At 46.2% G+C, this 21,015-nt stretch overlaps 2 protein-coding genes across 6 annotated transcripts; one reads left to right on the top strand and one right to left on the bottom strand.

Annotated features, from left to right (window-relative positions):
• Positions 1 to 478: 478 nt before the first annotated feature.
• Positions 479 to 12,598, top strand: LOC126988195 (nuclear pore glycoprotein p62-like). Of its 4 annotated transcripts, none has more exons than XR_007741699.1 (9): positions 479 to 822; positions 6,147 to 6,196; positions 6,564 to 7,073; positions 7,776 to 8,120; positions 8,429 to 8,516; positions 9,575 to 9,791; positions 10,296 to 10,454; positions 11,016 to 12,315; positions 12,454 to 12,598. XR_007741699.1 is itself a non-coding variant. In XM_050846085.1 (8 exons), exons 2-8 carry the CDS (start codon positions 6,178 to 6,180, stop codon positions 11,238 to 11,240), a joined length of 1,563 nt encoding a protein of 520 aa, XP_050702042.1. In that variant the 5' UTR covers positions 479 to 822; positions 6,147 to 6,177; the 3' UTR covers positions 11,241 to 12,598. The 4 variants fall into 4 exon arrangements, 2 of the variants coding, with proteins under 2 accessions (XP_050702042.1, XP_050702043.1); XR_007741700.1 differs by having other exon boundaries at positions 11,016 to 12,321; positions 12,460 to 12,598; XM_050846085.1 differs by having other exon boundaries at positions 11,016 to 12,598.
• A 1,806-nt stretch (positions 12,599 to 14,404) lies between these two features.
• On the bottom strand, positions 14,405 to 20,811 carry LOC126988197 (leucine-rich PPR motif-containing protein, mitochondrial-like). Of its 2 annotated transcripts, none has more exons than XM_050846088.1 (9): positions 20,140 to 20,811; positions 19,197 to 19,239; positions 18,786 to 18,929; positions 17,842 to 18,040; positions 17,259 to 17,475; positions 16,887 to 17,027; positions 16,332 to 16,494; positions 15,646 to 15,811; positions 14,405 to 14,850 (listed from the first exon to the last, which is right to left on the bottom strand). In XM_050846088.1, the coding sequence occupies exons 1-9, from the start codon at positions 20,256 to 20,258 to the stop codon at positions 14,705 to 14,707; spliced, it is 1,338 nt and encodes a 445-aa protein (XP_050702045.1). In that variant the 5' UTR covers positions 20,259 to 20,811; the 3' UTR covers positions 14,405 to 14,704. The 2 variants fall into 2 exon arrangements, with proteins under 2 accessions (XP_050702045.1, XP_050702046.1); XM_050846089.1 differs by having other exon boundaries at positions 17,842 to 18,037; positions 20,140 to 20,783.
• Positions 20,812 to 21,015: the final 204 nt, after the last annotated feature.

Here is a 21,015-nt window from a genome sequence, read left to right as displayed (position 1 = left end):
TTCCATGGGCCAGATTCATCAAACCACTTTCGAGACCTGTTGTTGGTAAGTCTTCTGGTAACTCCATCATCTAGGAACGCTCTTGATCTTAAGGCGAACCATTAGCAATGAAAGAAGTGTCGACCAGCCTTCATTCACTGTCATTCATTATCTCTGTGTGGGTGAATATGACTGATTGTTTGATAGTTTAATGTTAACAGTTTGCCGAGTGATATGGATATTATACGTTTAATTCCTTCTTTATTGCAAATCACATTATAATCAGTTCATCTAAGTAGTACCTCTGAATATATTTGTTACATGGCATTAACAGATCTACCTATACGTGCATAAACCCTCATTATTATAAAGTTGTCTTGATCTGGACCATGATGATCAAGGAGACTATAGTACTAATATAGTCTCCTTGGTGACGATATTGGCGCCTCGTCCAGTACACAAGCCGGTTTTAAAGAGACGTTCAAAAAGGTTACCGTGTGAGGAAGAGAACACGGCCTAACCAGCCCCCTAAAACACCCTGAAGAAGAAAATCTCAGTGAAGACCGGAGAAAAGGATAGGAAAAGCGGCGAGGTGCTGAGAAAAAGGAAAGAGAAAGAGAACAGCAAGAGCGGAGAACTCAAACTCCGGAGCCGTTGTAAAGGCTGGCAGGCAGGCAGGCTGGCAGGCTCCCCCACGCTGAGTGACCGTGTGTGTGGCGGCCCTGCTACTCTGCTGCTCTCACCACACCGAGAAGAAGACACCACAGCGCTGCTGCCGCCGTGCCCGTTCCCGTGCCCAGCAGCACACACACACACACACACACACCGCGGCGGGGAACAGTGGTAAGAGGACGGGCAGGGGCCCACGTCTGCCCTGCCCCTTACCCTCGTCTGGGCTAATGGTGAAGGGGCAGCCCCTGGCTAGTGGTGAAGGGGCAGCCACTGGCTAATGGTGAAGGGGCAGCCACTGGCTAATGGTGAAGGGGCAGCCACTGGCTAATGGTGAAGGGGCAGCCACTGGCTAATGGTGAAGGGGCAGCCACTGGCTAATGGTGAAGGGGCAGCCACTGGCTAATGGTGAAGGGGCAGCCACTGGCTAATGGTGAAGGGGCAGCCCCTGGTGGTTTGCAAGGGGGCACATATCACACATGCTATATAGAGGACGTAACAGTCAAATAACGTGGAAAAGAATTGTTTTGTGCAAAATATTGACTAGGTAACGAGTTTTTTTCCATAAACCAATAAAAAGCTAGGTAAAGATTCATATTAGGTCCGTGCCAGTATCTCATAATCTACTTTATGAAACATCAGTATCTCTTCATATATCTTTTCTACAAACCTTCAACAGTCATGGAAACGCTTTGAAAATCCAATTCAAGGACTTTTTTTTTACTCTTGAAAACAGGGGATAATGTTTACGAAAGCGCGTCACCTCCTCTGCTGGCCGCGGCGACACTGCAGCCGCCGCAGCCGCAAAATAGCTCGCAGAGGGCTTAGGGTCGGGGAACATATTTAAACTACTCCAACCGAACTTTACGACCTACTAACGGGGGGGCTGCGCCCCCCTCGACCCCCCTCATGTATATGTGACTTATTTCAGCGAGGAGGTATTTCTCGCAACACCCGCTGCAGCGTCGCCACGGCCAGTAGAGGTGATATACTTTCGTAAACATTATCCCATATTTTCAAGAGTAAAAAAAAAGTCCTGGAATTGGATTTTCAAAGCGTTTCCATGACTGTTGAAGGTTTGTAGAAAAGATATATGAAGAGATACTGATGTTTCATAAGGTAGGTAATGAGATACTGGCACGGATCTAAAACAAATCTTAACCAAAAGCTATAGCTAGGGCATAGAAAAATTCAATAAATTAATAACTTTGTGATGAAGTGTTTTACCACGTGCTGCTGCCACTCAGCGAGGGTTAATGCCGATTTTGTTACATATATGCCTCGGCCCTAGGGAATCTTAAGATGGCGGCTGCGGGCTTCAGGCTTCTGACCAGGCTAGTACAGAGAAAGCCAATCCAGTTATAATAGAGATCAGTGGTAGGAACCCACACCAACTCAGGCGGCAGAGCAGTGTCCCATGGCAAAATTGTACTCAATAGGCAACTGTTTTCATAGCTACAGGTTACTTTACTAGTGGTAAAAGGTTACCATCCTTAGTGACTACTATTTCAGCAGCGATAGGTTACCAAATTTGGGGAGGCGGTGGCTGAGTGGATAGTGTGACGGCTCCGTGTCCAGGACAAGGGCGGTTCGCACCCCGCCCGGTGAAACATGTTGAGATTTTTCAGTCACCGTCGAGTGGCCTAAGACTACCCACAGAAGACCACCTATTAACCCGGACTCTAGATTCTAGGATCAAAGATGAACTCCAGGGGGCAGCATGAGCCAATGCAAGATGGCGTCACTATAAACACTTGCCTGCGCCACAACGGGCTTGGGCCGACCATCAGGCCCCATCAATAGAGCCTACTGGCACCACAGGCTAAAATGTAAAATAAAAAAAGGAATTTTTATTGCACTGTTGACACTTCTTTGGGGTGTAAGGTTGACTGATTTTCTTTATGCACATTTATCTGTTCTGTTTCCGTAAATGTCTTTTATTAGTGTTCAGATCTCTTGGGAAACGGCTGCTTTGATGGAAATGCTGCATAAGTTTTAGGAGAAAATAAGAAAAAATATGGGATTCACTGTCCACACAGACCACCACAGCTAGGGACTGTCTTGGTGACAGTAAGTGCCACCCATGGCAAGTTATGCAAACAAAGACATATTACTCCATAAAATTAATGTCTCGTTTCTCACATGATTGTTTTCAGCCAATGGCATTCAAGGATTTCAAAATCTGTGCGCCTCAGGCCATCCCGCTCTCAGTTTGAAAATGGCGTGTGAAGGGTGCGAGACAAAGTTCTTCCCGCTGATTCAGAACTTCTTTAATCAGGATGAAAGAGCTCTGGAAGAATTTCAACGGCACTCAGTTCTTCCCTCAGCTCTTGTCTGTCCTACTTGTGGGTCAAAATGCCAATTTAGGCCCAGTAACAGGACCTTTTTTTGCAAGAAAATCAATCGTGACAGTGGTGGGCGAAGGAAGGTGTGTAAGTTCAGTGTGACCGAGAGGAAAGGCACTTTACTGGACAAGGCCCATGTTAAGCCAAGTGACTTATTGCTCTTCATTTCACTGTTCCTGTCCAAGGCAAGAACACAGCGTGATGCCGAGGACTGGCTAGGCTGGGCGAGTGATACTTGTGTAAACTGGAGCGGCATCTGCTACGAAGTGTGTGAATTTTGGCTCGGCGAACAGTCTTGCCTCGGTGGGCCGGGGAAAATAGTTGAGGTTGACGAGGCAAAATTCAGAAAGAGCAAGTGCAACAAAAGCCAAGAGATTGAAGGCCAGTGGGTCTTTGGTCTCCTAGAAAGAGACACCAAAAAACTCTTGCTTTTTTCCATAGAAAAAAGAAACTCGGCCACTCTCCTCCCCATAGTTCTGCAGCACGTCGTCCCCGGCACCACAATATATTCAGACAAGGGGTGTGCATACACGAGACTGCCGCAGCTAGGGTATGACCATCATACAGTCAACTCTAGTGAACACTTGGCCACTGCTGATGGTATTCACACCCAGAGTATCAAACGCTCCTGGCGTGAAGCCAAGTCCTGGGTGTTACGCTCCGGCAACAAGGTGCACATGTACCCCAAGTACCTTGCAAGGTACCTGTTTGCCCGAGCATACCCCAAGGAACAACGCCTTCACCAATTTCTCAAATTCGCAGGGCTGCTCTGCAAGCATCCAAACTCGCATTAACTAGGTAAGTAGGATTCATGATGGCGAGCTTTAGTGTAGTGTTGACAGCGGGCCGCGGGTCAGGGTAGTTTTGATTTCATTGTCAGGTTTGTTTAAATTGAGTTTGGTAAGATTTGTTTAGGTTAAGTGTATACAATAAATTACATGTGATACATTTCCCACCATGCCGTTGTCACTGGTCACCGGCGGGCAACTCGGTGGCATCAATATTATTGTCATAACGACGTCATTACAGTGGATAAAACATTGTTTTCTGATAGACTCACACTGGCCCAGTTTGTGGCATGGTGTGCCAAGGCTGCTCCATCTCTGAGGAGACACTCATCCGTGCCTGCTGTGCCAGTGACAAAGAAGCTCTAAGGATTCTTGAGGAACACGGAGTCATTCCTGTGAAGCGGACGTGTGGCAGGTGTGGCCGAGAGTTAAAACTGGACCCAGACAGGAGTGAGTTCCGGTGCCACAAGAGGTTTAAACGGCACCCCCGATGCAAGGCGGTGGTGCGGTGCAACTTCTACGCCTCCCGTTTCAAAGACACTTGGCTGGAAAACACAAAGCTCTCACCCAAAAAAATCCTCTTATTTATCAACGCCTTTCTGAGAAAGTCATTCTCTCAAGACTACTTCACCCGAAACTATAACCTTTCATCAGCTACTATTGTAGAGTGGAAGAGTTTCTGCTCTGAAGTGTGTGAGTCGTGGGTACTCAACCAAAAACCCATTGGTGGCCCGGGGAAGGTGGTGGAAGTGGTCGTGAACCCGGTTACAAAGGGAAAAAATAACAACACACGGGATGTAGGTGGTGTGTGTGTGTTTGGAGGCGTAGAACGGGGAACAAATAGATGCTTCCTTGTCCCCCTGAAGCACGGGGGCCCTGACACACTGCCAGCACTGTGCCAGGAGTACATCCTCCCAAGCACCACCGTCTACAGCCCGGCCCAGCCTGCCTTTGAAGGTCTGAGTAAACTTGGTTATCAGCACAAATTTGTGAGCCAGTCAGAGGGAGGTGTGTGCCCGGTGGATGATGTCCATATTAACAGCATCAGTAGCCTCTGGGATGACATGAAAAGCTGGGTGTTCCGAGCTGGCACCAGAAAAGTCAGCTACAGGCAATACTTAGCCAGGTATCTGTTCTGCCGCAGTCACCCCGATCACTCCACCATCCTCCATCATTTTCTCTGTGAGGTCGCTCTTCACAATCCTCCACCTCAATAGGTAAGCAGGAAAATGTTTCTATTCACTGTGTCTTGAAAGGATGTTATGGCAATGCCTTGGCTGGGTTAGGTTAGGTTAGGTGAGGCTGTACACTTTGGTCAGATTTGCTTACCGTATGTTACTTGCCTAAAATATTACTCCCCCCTTTTTGTGGGGAAAAATAAAAATTGAAATCTTAACCTGATAGCTGCAGGGATCATGTTTCTTAATGGTCCCTCTAAGCAAGAAAAATGAGAAAAAATCAACCCTCACACAAACCATTTCATAATATATATATCAAAGTATTTGTGGTCAGATTATGTATCATCTTTTTTTGGGGGGGTTTATATCATGGTACAAATTTGTCCCGTCGCTGCTACACGGTAAAGCCACAAATTTGGCCCGTCGCTGCTACACGGTAAAACCACAAATTTGGCCCGTCGCTGCTACACGGTAAAGCCACAAATTTGGCCCGTCGCTGCTACACGGTAAAACCACAAATTTGGCCTGTCGCTGCTACACGGTAAAACCACAAATTTGGCCTGTCGCTGCTACACGGTAAAACCACAAATTTGGCCTGTCACTGCTACACGGTAAAACCACAAATTTGGCCCGTCGCTGCTACACGGTAAAACCACAAATTTGGCCTGTCGCTGCTACACGGTAAAACCACAAATTTGGCCCGTCGCTGCTACCGGGTTAAGAGTTAGGCAGAAATGAAAAGGCCAATTCTAGAACACTCAAACCCTGAATGACCGAGGCAACTATACAAAAATGGACGTCACTTTTTGAAAAATTGATGTAGAGAAAAACCTGGAAATCGCTGTAAAGAGACTTAGGCAATTATTTTATGAGAGTGACGATATGACGGTGTTGGCGGCTGTGTACGAGGACAAAGATTCAAATTCGACAGTAGTGGTTGTACGACACGGCAATGGTACCAGACCGCTCAGTGTCAGTGGGTGTCGCCAATACAGTATTCAGTATCCTATAGGTCATCATGCACACATTTAAGTGTAATCAAGTCTGTCCATTTTTCTTCTGCAAGCTCACCCGTCAATAGTGTAACCCTCACATGACCAGAGAATGACAAGGTTAGTTCTTATTGTTGAAGGCATTGACTGGGACATTGTCGGGTACCATTAATTCTGTGTTTTCCACCATTTCAGGTTTTTGACAGAGATCAAGAAGTGAAGAAAGATGTCGTTTAATTTTGCAGGTGAGTAAAACTTTGTGTGTCTGTGTGTGTGTGTGTATTTACCTAGTTGTGAAATACAGGAAAAGATCCGTACTTGGTTCATGCTGTCCCGTCTCCATAACGCTTATTATCCAGTTTGGCTTTAAATTCATGAATCGTTTTTGCGCACACAGTCTCCTCGTCAAGTCCGTTCCATGTTGTTATGCTTCTGTATGTGTGTGTGTGTGTGTGTGTGTGTGTGTTCTGCATAACACTACAATTTTATCTTGATCTAATATCAGTCACTCAAATCCCGTGGCATATGAATTTTGTCTGAGCAAATAAACAATACTGTAAAGACAATGAAAAGTTAGATGGTTTTGGCTGAGCCTTGCATCGCTGTCCACAGGAGGCGCAGGAGGGGCCAGCGCTCCCAAGACAACCGCCAGTAGCTTCAGTTTTCCCACCATGACCACCTCCACGGCGAGCACCACCGGCACCAGTGGCGGCGGCTTCAGCTTCGGCTCTGCCCTGGCCCCCCAGACCTCTGTGGCATCCCCTTTTAGCTTTGGCACCACACCTGCAGCCTCCACAGCCGCAGGCACCACTGGCGGCTTCTTCTCCCCTCCGGCCACCACCACTCAGCCGCCAGCACCAGCCAGCAGTCTCTTCTCGGCCCCTCCTGCCTCCTCCGCATTAGCCTCCAACTTTAGCTTCGCTGCCCCAGCTGCCACCACAGCAAGTACTGGCTTCACAGGCTTCCAGCTGCCGGCCTCCACCCCAGCCCTCACCCCGGCCTCCACAGCAGCCTCCACCCTTCAGTTTGGAGGGGCCACCAAGCCCCAAGGATCAGCCCCTGAGCCAGCCAAGTCTGCTACACCCACCTTACAGGCAGCCTTCTTCGCACCAAAGCCTGCAGGTAGGTCGCCCCGGAGTACAGACAGGAGCTGGTTTTTAAGTTAGAGATAAAAGGAAATTCAAAGTGGAATGATTGTGAATTTTGATACAATTGATGCAGTACTGTATTGCTTTGTTGTGCAGCAGGTATTGACCCTCAGTGCAGTAACTCTGTTCATTAGATTCTTCAGTGTGTTTTCTTTTAACCCGGTGGTAGCAGCGGGGATCATGTTTCTTAATGGTCCCTCTAAACGAGAAAAATGAGAAAAAATCATCACTCACACAAACCATTTCATAATATATATCAAAGCATTTGTGATCAGATTATGTATCATCTCTTTTGGGGGAGTTATTTCATGGCACAAATTTGGCCCGTCGCTGCTACACGGTAAAGCCACAAATTTGGCCCGTCACTGCTACCGGGTTAAGTTGTTTGGACTCATTCTGTCATTTAACCCATCCACTGTGATTGACATGGATTTGGCCTTCACTGGTAGCCTGGTAACATTTAGTCCCAGGTCTTTCTCTGCCTCTGTGGATAGTGGAGTGTTTCCCATGTGGTATTGGTGTGCTGGATATCCCCTCCCAAGGTGCAGGACTTTACATTTTTCTTCATTGAATTGTAGCAGCCACTTTTTGTTCCATTCATGTAGCTTGGTGACGTCTTGTAGGAAATCCACACTCAGGGGTTAACAAGTCCCACTGTGTCTTGTTTCTCCCCCAGCTGGCTTACTCCTGGGCCAAACACCCACCGTCACGGCCGCCACCACCACCACCCCTGCAGCCACCTCCTCCGGCTTCCCCACCCTCCTGGCGGGACAGACCTTAGCCGCCTCCACAACCACAGCCGCCACCACTGCCACCTTGGGACTCGGCAGCAGCACCTCCACTTTAGGACTCAGCAGCACCCCTACCCTGGGCCTTGGCAGCACCCCTACCCCGGGCCTTGGCAGCACCCCTACCCCGGGCCTTGGCACCACCCCTACCCTGGGACTTTGCAGCACCCCTTCCCTGGGACTTGGCAGCACCACCGCCCCGGGACTTGGCAGCACCCCCGCCCTGAGCCTTGGTAGGTTCCCCATTATGCTTTTGACAGTACAGGACTAGTAGGGAAATTCTGTATTGAAGCTGAACTGGAAGTGTGGATTACTATTTTCTTCTTCTACTTCTTCTTTATTATTACAGAAAAAGAAGCAGCTCAATGGCAACAACAAAACAAGTACCTCTCTAGAGTAACATATGTGAAGGAATCCCTAATTAATTCTCAATGCCATTTACCCCAGAATTCCATCTTTGAGGTGCAAGAGTTTGTTGGGATGCTGTGACCTCTCAACAGAAAAAACCCTCGGTCTGTATAAAACATTTTCTCACCCACAGCTGCCACCACCACCACCACCGCCACAGCAGCACCAACCTCCCTGCCCACCAGTACCCCCATCCTGGCCTCCCACACCACCGCCACGAGGTGAGTTGCCGGGGCTGTGTCGTGTGCATAAGTAAGGAGTCACCTGCCCCCCTGCACCTCCCCTTCACTCCTATTCACCTGTCTTCAATAGCTTACACATGTTCATTGCCATGGTCACTTCCATAATGTAAGTGTGCACAAAATCTTGAGGATCCCCTTCTCCATTCTTCCCTGAGTGTCCTATTATTAACCCGTCCGCTGCGATTGGCATGGATTTGGCCTTCACTGGTAGCCTGGTAACATACACTCCCAGGTCTTTCTCTGCCTCTGTGGTGGATAGTGGAGTGTTTCCCATGTGGTATTGGTGTGCTGGATATCCCTTCACTGGTAGCCTGGTAACATACACTCCCAGGTCTTTCTCTGCCTCTGTGGTGGATAGTGGAGTGTTTCCCATGTGGTATTGGTGTGCTGGATATCCCTTCACTGGTAGCCTGGTAACATACACTCCCAGGTCTTTCTCTGCCTCTGTGGTGGATAGTGGAGTGTTTCCCATGTGGTATTGGTGTGCTGGATATCCCTTCACTGGTAGCCTGGTAACATATACTCCCAGGTCTTTCTCTGCCTCTGTGGTGGATAGTGGAGTGTTTCCCATGTGGTATTGGTGTGCTGGATATCCCCTCCCAAGGTGCAGGACTTTACATTTTTCTTCATTGAATTGTAGCAGCCACTTTTTGCTCCTTCCCTGTAGCTTGGTGATGTCTTCTTGTAGGAAATCCACACTCAAGGGGTTAATGGGGGTAACTATAGTTGCAAGCAAGCCTGTTGTACTGTTCTTTTTTTGTTGTTTTTAACCCGGTAGCAGCGATGGGCCAAATTTGTGGCTTTACTGTGTAGCAGCGACGGGCCAAATTTGTGCCATGATTTAAAACCCCAAAAAATAGATGATGGATAATCTGATCACAAATGCTTTGATATATATTATGAAATGGTTTGTGTGAGGGGTGATTTTTTCTCATTTTTCTTGCTTGGGGGAACCATTAAGAAACATGATCCCCGCTGCTACCAGGTTAAACCGCATTTACTTCTGTTTTAAAGATATGTACCTTTTCTCCCTGCAGCACCAGCAGCTCCACTCTGGCCCCAGCACCAGGCGCCGCAACAGCAGGCCTGAGTGTTGCCGGCCTTGAAGAAAAGGTAAACAAATGGATGTCAGAGCTGAGGGAACAGGAGGAGCGGCTCATGCGTCAGGCAGCCCATGTCAACGCCTGGGACCAGCTGCTCCAGCAAGGCCATGACCAGGTGCAGCAGCTGCGCCACACACTGAACAACGTCAAGGTAATTTCAGCTCACCCAACACAGCCAGTTTTCTGTCCTCATCATCAGGAATTATTATGTGTCTATGCTTCAGTGAGTTCCCCTTGAAGCAACAGAACGCTTCTCCCAAGTCTTTACAACTGAACCGTATGTCTGCTAGTATGCTTCAAGTTAGGGGAAGGAACTTGGTGTGTAAAATACCCAAAAATATAAACTTTTTTTTTTTTTTTTTTTTTTTTTTTTTTTTTCCAACAAAGGAGGCAGCTCAAGGGCACACAAAAAAAGAAAACAATAATAAAAAAAAGCCCGCTACTCGCTGCTCCTAAAGTAAAACAAAAGAGGTGGCCGAAAGGAAGATCAAATACAGGAGAGGTGTCCTGATACCCTCCTCTTTGTTACTTATCTTAGTCATAAGGCAATACAAGCCTTCAGTAAATGCTCTCAAGACTTAACCTTTATTCTTTGCTTCTTTCCCCTTCACTGTGGCCATGCGTTAACCACCACCTTGCACCTTCCCCTCCACAGACTGACCAGAACAGGCTGCAGGCTGAGCTTGACTTCATCCAGGGTCAGCAGCAGGAGTTGGAGCAGCTCATAGATCCCCTGGAGGCAGCGGCAGCGTCCACCACGCCGGCGCAGCACCAGGGAGACCGCCAGCGTGAGAACATGCACCTCGTGGCTCAGGTACTGGTGTGCTTTGGTCCACCAGCAAGGAACAGAACATTTTTTCTCTGTTCCTTTGCATCATTTTCTGTCTTAACCCGGTAGCAGCGGGGATGATGTTTCTTAATGGTCCCTCCAAGTGAGAAAAATGAGGAAAAATCACCCCTCACACAAACCATCTCATAATATATATCAAATCATTTGTGATCAGTTTATGCATCATCTATTTTGGGGGGTTTATATCATGGCACAAATTTGGCCCGTCGCTGCTACACGGTAAAGCCACAAATTTGGCCCGTCGCTGCTACCGGGTTAAGTATCATTTTAATCCTGCTATAACTCATGAAGATAAGACATTTTGGCTGCATTGCTGGCATTTCTTGTTTCTGAGTCTTCTGATAGGCAGATGAAGTGTCTGTCACGTTGCCTTCCAGAACACTTGACACATTTTACAAGCCTCTGTTAAGGTATACACACCACCTCACTTTGTACACTTATGCCTTGAATACCTTTTCTTAACTGGATTGGTGTGTATAGGTTTCCAGACATCCCCTACTCTGCTGATAACTTGTGTCCTTTCAGAACCTTGACTCTCAGTTGCGGCAGATAACAGATGACCTGTGCAAAGTGATCGAGCACCTCAACTCCAGCAACTCCGGGTCTCGCGCCACAGACCCGGTGAATACGGTGGCGCGGGTGTTGTCAGCCCACATGGACACTCTCAAGTGGGTGGACCAGAACAGTGCGCTGCTCAGCCAGAAGATTGACGAACTCTCCCGAACCTCGGACAACAAGCGCAGGGATTAGCCAGTGTGCGACCGGCTGGGAGACATGGGGGGTGAAAGTGGTTGTTTCCATCATAAGTCCACATTTTTAATCGTTTCGGTAAACACAACGACACTTTCCCAAGTCCACAGAGATTATCCTGGTTTTCACGGGTAGTTTTGTGATCCTAGTGATAGTTTTACCCGACTTCTGCATCTTGGAACTGGAAAATTACCATGAAAACAGGTTAATCTCTGTGGACAGTATTAATCGGGGTTGTGTCCCGTCTCCTATAATTCCTTCCCCTTCTGTCTCTCTCCGGCATATGACCACAGATGTTGCGCCGACTAAACGAAACTTTCCAACTTTCCTTTCTCTGTGGACTTGGGAAATAGTCGTGGTGGGATCCCAAAACGATTTAAAATATGGACGATAACGTGACTGGATGATACGACTGGCCAGTGTTAAGCTCGGATGACTTTTCACTGGTTGGTTTTATTGTAAGTCTGCTTCAGTGTGGGCCAGATGGATGGATGGTATAAGAGGTAGGAGATGCAAGTGCCTGAAGGGTTTTCTGTTAGTGGTGGCAAGGCTTAGGGAGCATTTGTATTGTGTTAACTGTTTCATGTGTACCGTATCTCTTTCAACATCACTAAAAAATTGGAAAAATGAGTGAATACGGAAACGGTGGAGGTACATATCGACAGGTTTCTTTAACTTCCTATCCTTATGTTATCGTTAGTGTACCAGTTAATGTTCTTTATATATTATCTCTTTCTTTCCATTTTCTATCTGGACGCAGCATCCTATGATTGTCCTTATGCTTTGAATATACAGGATACACTAAACTTGCCCTATGGAAAAGCACAGCAAAGAAGAAATGTTTAGTGTAAGAAGATCTGAACGCAGCATTCTTGTATGATTGCCCTTATGCTTGAATATACAGGATACACTAAACTTGCCCCATGGAAAAGCACAGCAAAGAAGAAATGTTTAGTGTGAGAAGATACATTTATATCAATCAATTTCAGAACCAGGCCACAAACACTTGGTGGATTGTATGAGTAAACTATTAAATGTAAGAATCGTATAGGTTAATATTAAGTTCTGCCATTAGGTGAAGGTGTATATAATTCGATAGTTATGACTTAAACAAAAATCGTGTGGTATTGCGACGCTGAGTATCTTTTGTATAAGAAAATATGAGTAAATTTTAAATGTAAGAATCGTATAGATTAATAAGTTCTACCATTAGATGAAGGTGTATATAATTCGATAGTTATGACTTAAACAAAAATCGTGTGGTATTGCGACGCTGAGTATCTTTTGTATAAGAAAATTGTGTGAAAATGGCTAAGGTGCTGACACATATTACCCCCCCCCCCCCCCACACACACACACACACAAAAAAAAAATATTCCAAAATTCAAAAAAAGAAAAATCAGAAATCCACCACACTTTCGGTCCCAGGAATTTCGGATAAGGGATTCTCTACCTGTATGTGAAAATGTATTGATGCAGGTTCCATAGTGTTCTCAATGGCTATCCGACTATTATTGAACAAATTGAGTGTTGGGCAGATCAATGATGCTTGTGTTTTGAGAGTAATGTTTTATAATATACATATACTTGTTTCAATAACTGTTTACTAGTCCAACCTTTTCAAATAGTCCGTTTCGGCGTTCCGTTCCGCAGGTCCTTTCCTCTCCTCTGCTCTCTTATTTTTACTTTCTTTCTTTTTATTTATTTATTTATTATTATTATTTTTAAAGCAGAGGAGTCAGTTAAAGGGCATGAAAAAAGGTACCAAACGTGAGAGAGAAAAGCCCGCTACTCTGCCACACAGCCCCAACACATGTTTTACCGTCTCATATGTTCGCTAGGTGACATATGAGAGGAAGGGACAGGTGCTGGGAGTGTGGCAGAGCAGAGGGTAGGAAAGGACCTGCAGAATGGAACTCCCTTATCCTCCCCGCTACTCTGCCACACAGCCCCAACACATGTTTTACCGTCTCATATGTTCGCTAGGTGACATATGAGAGGAGGGGACAGGTATTGGGGCTGTGTGCCAGAGCAGAGGGTAGGAAAGAACCTGCAGAATGGAACTCCCTCATCCTCCCCGCTACTCTGCCACACAGCCCCAACACATGTTTTACCGTCTCATATATTCGCTAGAGGTGACATATGAGAGGAAGGGACAGGTGCTGGGAGTGTGGCAGAGCAGAGGGTAGGAAAGAACCTGCAGAATGGAACTCCCTCATCCTCCCCGCTACTCTGCCACACAACCCCAACACATGTTATACCGTCTCATATGTTCGCTAGAGGTGACATATGAGAGGAAGGGACAGGTGCTGGGAGTGTGGCAGAGCAGAGGGTAGGAAAGGACCTGCAGAATGGAACTCCCTCATCCTCCCCACTACTCTGCCACACAACCCCAACACATGTTTTACCGTCTCATATATTCGCTAAAGGTGACATATGAGAGGAAGGGACAGGTATTGGGGCTGTGTGCCAGAGGAGAGGGTAGGAAAGAACCTGCAGAATGAAGGAACTCCCAAACAGACTATTTGAAATGGTTGGACTCTAGGTGGTCACAAGCTATCCAGAGCTACTTGACCACCTCGTCCAGACACACAGGCGTGCTAGTGTCCCTGTATCTTGCCAGCAGCGGCACCACAAACTAGCCGTGTCCAGAGCCAGTATACTGAGAGCACCTGCATCTCAGATTGTCCCACTTGTGTGATCATCTTCAACTGGGGTCAACTCTTTATGTACACAGAGGACTTCCCTTGGTAGCGCAAATAAAGACATCAGCAGTTCTTTATGTGAAGTGTTCATTTAACCCGGTAGCTGCGGGGATCGTGTTTCTTAATTGTCCCTCTTAAGCGAGAAAAATGAGAAAAAATCATCACTCACACAAACCATTTCATTATATATATCAACGCATTCGTGATTAGTTTATGCATCATGGCACAAATTTGGCCCGTCGCTGCTACACGGTAAAGCCACAAATTTGGCCCATCGCTGCTACACGGTAAAGCCACAAATTTGGCCCGTCGCTGCTACACGGTAAAGCCACAAATTTGGCCCGTCGCTGCACCGGGTTAACAAAATATCTGATGAAAAGGTTAAAAAAAATGCTGGCTGACGCTGTATGGTATAGCCTATAATGACTAGGGGGTTAAGGATATTAAGGACAGACATCATTGATTCTGAACCCATGTCCATATAAACCTCTGGCTGGCTTTAAGAGAAGGGTTTTTATATAGAAACAAGCATGGAGTTAGGTACAAACTATACAATATTGGGAGCAGCAATTAGCGGGCTTTTTTTTCTACATTGTTGCCCGTGAACCGCTTCCTGTGCCCCCCCCCCAAAAAAATCAACTTATAAAAAATGTACAAATTTATCAGACTCATAGGCACAGAAGCCGAGTCTCAATGTAAAGATGCAATAGCCAGCACAACAACATTCCGACCCTTGCGTAGTGGCTTCCCGGCCCGGCCTCACGGCACCTGGAATGGAACCTCGATGCTGCAGGAGGCGAGGAGCGCTGCCAGGGAGGAGAGGAAGGCCGAGGAGGGGGTCAAGCCTTCCTCCTGCATTGCCCTCCACAGTGACAAACCTTTCTCTCCAGCCGTTGTGTTGCCAGCTGGAAGAAATGGAATATATTTGCCTTAACCCTGTGACTGTGGATTTCCTACCAGAAGACATCAAGCTACAGGAGTGGAACAAAAAGTGGCTGCTACAATTCAGTGAAGAAAAATGTAAAGTCCTGCACCTTGGGAGGGGATATCCAGCATACCAATACCACATGGGAAACACTCCACTATCCACCACAGAGGCAGAGAAAGACCTGGGACTATATGTTACCAGGCTACCAGTGAAGGGATATCCAGCATAACAATAGCACATGGGAAACACTCCACTATCCACCACAGAGGCAGAGAAAGACCTGGGACTATATGTTACCAGGCTACCAGTGAAGGGATATCCAGCATACCAATACCACATGGGAAACACTCCACTATCCACCACAGAGACAGAGAAAGACCTGGGACTATATGCTACCAGGCTACCAGTGAAGGCCAGCACACCAATACATGGCCACTATCCACCACAGAGGCAGAGAAAGACCTGGTCAGGCTACCAGTGAAGGGATATCCAACCTGGGAAACACTCCACAATATGCATGTAAGTATCAAGCAGAGCAACACACACCATTCTGACTGCCTGTTTGAAGAAAAGTTTAGTCGTCCCTCAAATAGTATGGTTTCCAATAGTTTGGTTTATGTGGATTTTTTAAAGATTTTTTAGGATTTTTAAATTTCCCAGTGAGCAGGAAATTTGAAAATCCTAAAAGCTCTTCAATGACAATCCTTATAAAACCGAAACCAAACTATTGAAAACTGTACTATTTGAGGGATGACTGTATTCCTCCACTCACCAAGTCTGTAGGCATCCAAAAGTATCTCGCAGATCTTGGTCCGGTCGAGGGTGGTCATGCCCCGAGAGGCGGCCAGCAGGTGCTCCAGGGCTGCCTCGCGCTCATTCTTGGCGTAGATCTTGCACAACCTCACGACTTGGCGCTCATCCACCTCACTGCCCAAGGCCTGCAAAGAGGGGATGAGACATGTAGGACAGTAAGTAATTGAGAAAGGAGACTTGTTTGAAAGACCTAAAGAAGTTGAGCTTTCCATACAGGAGTGTGGATACATGGAACGGACTTAGCAAGGACTTTTCCATACAGGAGTGTGGATACATGGAACGGACTTAGCAAGGACTTTTCCATAGAGGAGTGTGGATACATGGAACGGACTTAGCAAGGACATTGTTGAAGTGGGCAGTGTCTGTAAAATGAAGGAAAAGCTGGACACATAGATTGGAAGCAACATTGCCAGACAGTCTTACTCAGCCTCGTATATTTACCAACTTCCGACACAAAAACAGTCTCGTGGACCCTAATAAGGAGATTCACTTATAATTATCGTTAAAATAGTTAATTCCTGATGTTCCTTGGCAAGAGTTAGGCGTCAGAAGCTGGTACGACAATCTGGCAACAGTGATTGGGAGACAGGACTGACCAAACTTGAGCTCAGGACCTGTATACTACTAATAGGCATATACACGCACCTCTAGTACAAGGCGGGCAGCTGCAGGATATCCAGACTCGAGACAGGCAAACAGTAGGTCATGCTGGGCCTGTGTTGTGCCGTAGCAGTGCAGGGCAAGGTCAAATATACGCCCCAGCAGACTGTCGCCAACACCTTCACATTGGCTGGTCTGTTCCTTGGCTCTGAGATGCAAGGAAAGACAGTAGGTTGAGAGGGATTTGTGTATGTTTTATTTATTTGTTTATTTTTACGGTAAAGGAAGGTAGGAAGTTATTAGGAGAGCAAGGAGAACATGGAGATGGATGGTGCAGTGAGTCTTGGATGTGGTGGAAATAGAGGAAGGATTTACACTGGATTGTTGAAGAGAAGAAAAAGAAGGAGAAGAAAATGAAGTAGAAGAAGAAAAGCAGAACAAGAATTAGAAGGAAAGGCAAGGAAACATCTCAAGGACAAAACAACACAAAATCAAAACAAAAACCCACATTTAACTAGTACTACATGATGTCACAGAGGTTTAATATGCAGTAAACTAAGTATCAGTTCACTCACAAGGTCTAACATACAGTAAACTAACCTCCTCAGAACAGGCAGCAGGTCCTCGTCACTAGGTGGGTGTTGGCTCATAATCTTAATAAGTATCTCCATTCTCTTGGGCAGGGTGTGGAAGCTGTGATAGATGTACTCGGCCACCTCGACTGTCCCCTCCAAGTCATCCCTGCAGCATATAGGATTAAAAAGTGTATGTTAATTATATTTTCTACGATAAGGAAAGCAGTTTAACCCGTCCACTGCGGATTTCCGACAAGAAGACATCACCAAGCTACAGGAATGGAACAAAAAGTGGCTGCGACAGTTCGATCCAGTCAGTCAATTCTTTCAGTTCGTTCTTTTTCCATGTTCTTGTTCTTCAAAATCTCCAACGTCACCTTCGCCTGACCTCCCTCACCTCTCCAGCTTGCACTGCAGGAGCGGCGCCACCACCTGTGGGCCGGGGTCAACCAGGCGCCCCTGCAGCAGGAGGTCAAACAGCTCCTTGGTCAACTCGTAGCTCCCCGTTTCCGCCACTCGGTGAAGGAGCGCCTTGCAGCCTTCCGCGGCGCTCTTTGGGGGCATGTCCGGCCTCGCATGGGACTCGACAAAGTCCCTCATTGTTCCCACTCCCTCTGAGGATAAAATGTTTTCGCATGAGTGGATTTTGACTTGAATTTCATTAACCCGTCTGCTGCGATTGGCACGGATTTGGCCTTCACTGGTAGCCTGGTAACATACACTCCCAGGTCTTTCTCTGCCTCTGTGCTGGATAGTGGAGTGTTTCCCATGTGGTATTGGTATGCTGGATATCCCCTCCCAAGGTGCAGGACTTTACAGCATACCAATACCACATGGGAAACACTCCACTATCCACCACAGAGGCAGAGAAAGACCCGGGAGTATATGTTACCAGGCTACCAGTGAAGGTGAAATCCATGCCAATTGCAGCAGACAGGTTAAGGAGACAACTGTATTACTCAAAGGCTACAGACCCTCACCTGAAGGCTCCCCACTCTCCATTAGCATCAAGCACAGGTTAACCACAGTGCAGGCCTCTATAGCGGATGCCCCGTACTCCCTCTGAATGTCAGCGTACAGGCCAACAGCTGCAGGGAGGTTCTTGTTCTTGATGTACGTGATAAGAACACTCTCCATGGTGTGTGCGCTCGGCCTCACCCCTGACGCCTCTGCCTGCTGCTGAGGGCAAGGAAAGGGGGTTGTGAAGGCCCTCCCATGGCAAGACTGTAGTATTTAGCATGTGTGTTTGGGGCAAGGAAAGGTGGCTGTCTAGTCCCTCCCATGGCAAGACGGTGGCTGTCTAGTCCCTCCCATGGCAAGACTACAGTACTTATCATGTGTGTTTAGGGCAAGGAAAGGTGGCTGTCTAGTCCCTCCCATGGCAAGACTACAGTACTTATCATGTGTGTTTAGGGCAAGGAAAGGTGGCTGTCTAGTCCCTCCCATGGCAAGATTTTCGTCCATATTCTTAAACGTATTGAACTCTCATTACGAGTCTTCCCCAAGGCCACAGATAAGACTGACAAGGTTTTCATGTGTGATTTACCCGTTCATGATGCAGAAGTCATGTAAATCTATCACTACCATTACAAAATAGTCCATGAAAATCCCAGCAATGTTTACAGTTTCTACTATTAAATCACTGCTTAACTATATACAAAACCAATTCTGTAATGTTTCCAGTGATACTCAACGTGTGTTTGACTTAAATCAACATCAATCACAGAGTATCTTGGTATTGAGTTTGCTAGGTTAGGAGCTCTGGGATTTGTTGTAGAAAAAAACTACATTAGAATATTACTATCAGGCCGCGACATTTTCTACTGCAAGAAATGATAGGCATCGCTACTTAACAACTTATAATCAGAATTCTATGTTTTAAGTGATGCTATATTTAAGTGTGTGTATTTGAGTGTATACATGCCTCTAGTAACTGACGAACGCTGGCGCCATCATCCCACCGAGCGGACAGGAGCAGTAGTAAGGCCAGGTTCCCCTCCATCTCGTGTCCTCTGGTGTGGAGGTGCGCAGGGAAGTCATCCTCAACCTTCAGCTGCTGAGTCTCCCGCTGGTGGAAAGAAGGAAATCAGTTAACGCATATATTTGTGTAAAAATCTATCTAATGTAGAGTTTCCGCCCCATCCCCTGAAGGCTATAATGAGTTCAGTTGAGGAATAAACTTTAGCCTCCAGAAATGTGATTGTAGTAGTAGTAGTAGTAGTAGTAGTAGTAGTAGTATGCTTAATATGTGAATACTCAGGTGCAAATAGATTCTGATCAATAATGTTCACAAATACCAAACACACTTGACCAGGAAGAGATCAAGAATACTCACAGAAACAGTGCTGAAGGGAGGTGTGCTGAGCTGATGAGGTAACCTGTTCGGAGTTTACAAGTAGATAAATAATGGGTATATGATGAGAAATTTTGCTTCATGTGAAATAAAATACGGATGTAGAAAAAATATATTCTTTTTCTATAGGCTATCCATGTTAGATTTCCCTATACGCATCTACCTAGGGCAACATCCTCTTGAAGATTAATTCCTTTGTTTTGACGGAAGAAAGGAAAACGAAAAGGAAAGGAAGCAGGTCTGGCGTGGATGACAGTGGCTGGGTTATGTACAGTATTTCAAAAGACTGGCTTACTAAAAATGTTAAGTTATGTTTTTAAGACAAATTGAAGAGGAGGAGGAGGAGTAGAAGGAAGAAACCAAGAATATGGACGGAAAGGAAGATATTGAAGAGGAGGAGGAGGAGCAGAAGGAGGAAACCAAGAATATGGACGGAAGGAAGAGATTGAAGAGGAGGAGGAGGAGCAGAAGGAAGAAACCAAGAATATGGACGGAAGGAAGAGATTGAAGAGGAGGAGGAGGAGCAGAAGGAAGAAACCAAGAATATGGACGGAAAGGAGAGATTGAAGAGGAGGAGGAGGAGAAGAGGAAACCAAGAATATGGACGGAAGGAAGAGATTGAAGAGGAGGAGGAGGAGGAGAAGGAGGAAACCAAGAATATGGACGGAAGGAAGAGATTGAAGAGGAGGAGGAGGAGGAGAAGGAGGAAACCAAGAATATGGACGGAAGGAAGAGATTGAAGAGGAGGAGGAGGAGGAGCAGAAGGAAGAAACAAGAATATGGACGGAAAGAAGAGATTGAAGAGGAGGAGGAGGAGGAGCAGAAGGAAGAAACCAAGAAAATGGACGGAATGAGACAGGAGGAAACAAGTGACTCAGGGCATAAGCAATACACCATTTGAACAAAGTCTATTCTAGTAAGTCACCTGGGCAGCCATTGGTCTCGTGTCACTGAGGAGGAGCAGCAACAAGGGGGTCTAGGAAGCACACACCCACGCCCACTCACGCCCCTCACAGCTGCACGCCCCACCAGCCGACCAGCCATGGGGGTGTCTATTCACAACCAAAAGGAATCAGCCACGTCTCATTAAACCCTTCACGAAATTACCCACGCCATTTGCTTCTCAAGGCCTTTTTTTCTTCTTCAGTGAGAGATCCTGAGGGCCCGCCAGCCGGCCATACACGAGGGTTTGTTTACATGATCAGCTGAGAGGCGCATGGAGAACTATTACATGGATTTCTTTCATGGATTTTCCTCGATATTTTTGTCCTTGTTACTCGAATTACCTTCTTATTGTTCTTGATTGTTCTTCCTTTTCGTTTTCTTCTTCCTATACTCTTCTTGTTCTTGTTCATATTTTCGTCTTGTCCTTTTTGTTCTTGTTTTTTTTCTGCCTCTTAGTTTTCTTTATTTATCCTTCATCTTCTTGTTCTTCCTAATTGCTCTTCTCCCTTTTCTTCCTCTATGTTCTCTTCTTGTTCTTCACGTGACATGGAACACACTCCATTTTCAATTCTCTCTCCTACTTGCTTATTTTTTTAACTTGAGGACGAAGCTGTTTTTTACATTTGAGCATTCATTTATTCATACTTATAAATAGCTTTTCATATATTTCGTTCCCTATTTCTTATCAAGCCTCAAGTAGTGAATACCATGTGAATAGTATAGTAGAAGTTAATATATATTGTTATTGGGAAGAATTAGAATAGGTGGTTGAGATAGATGGATAGATAGACAGAGATAAAGTATAAGTAGATAGATAGATACCAGAGAAGGGATATCCAGCATACCAATACCACAT

This window comes from Eriocheir sinensis, chromosome 68 (assembly GCF_024679095.1).
Source record: "Eriocheir sinensis breed Jianghai 21 chromosome 68, ASM2467909v1, whole genome shotgun sequence".
NCBI classification, from domain to species: domain Eukaryota; kingdom Metazoa; phylum Arthropoda; class Malacostraca; order Decapoda; family Varunidae; genus Eriocheir; species Eriocheir sinensis.
This window is presented reverse-complemented; position numbering and strand designations above follow the sequence as displayed.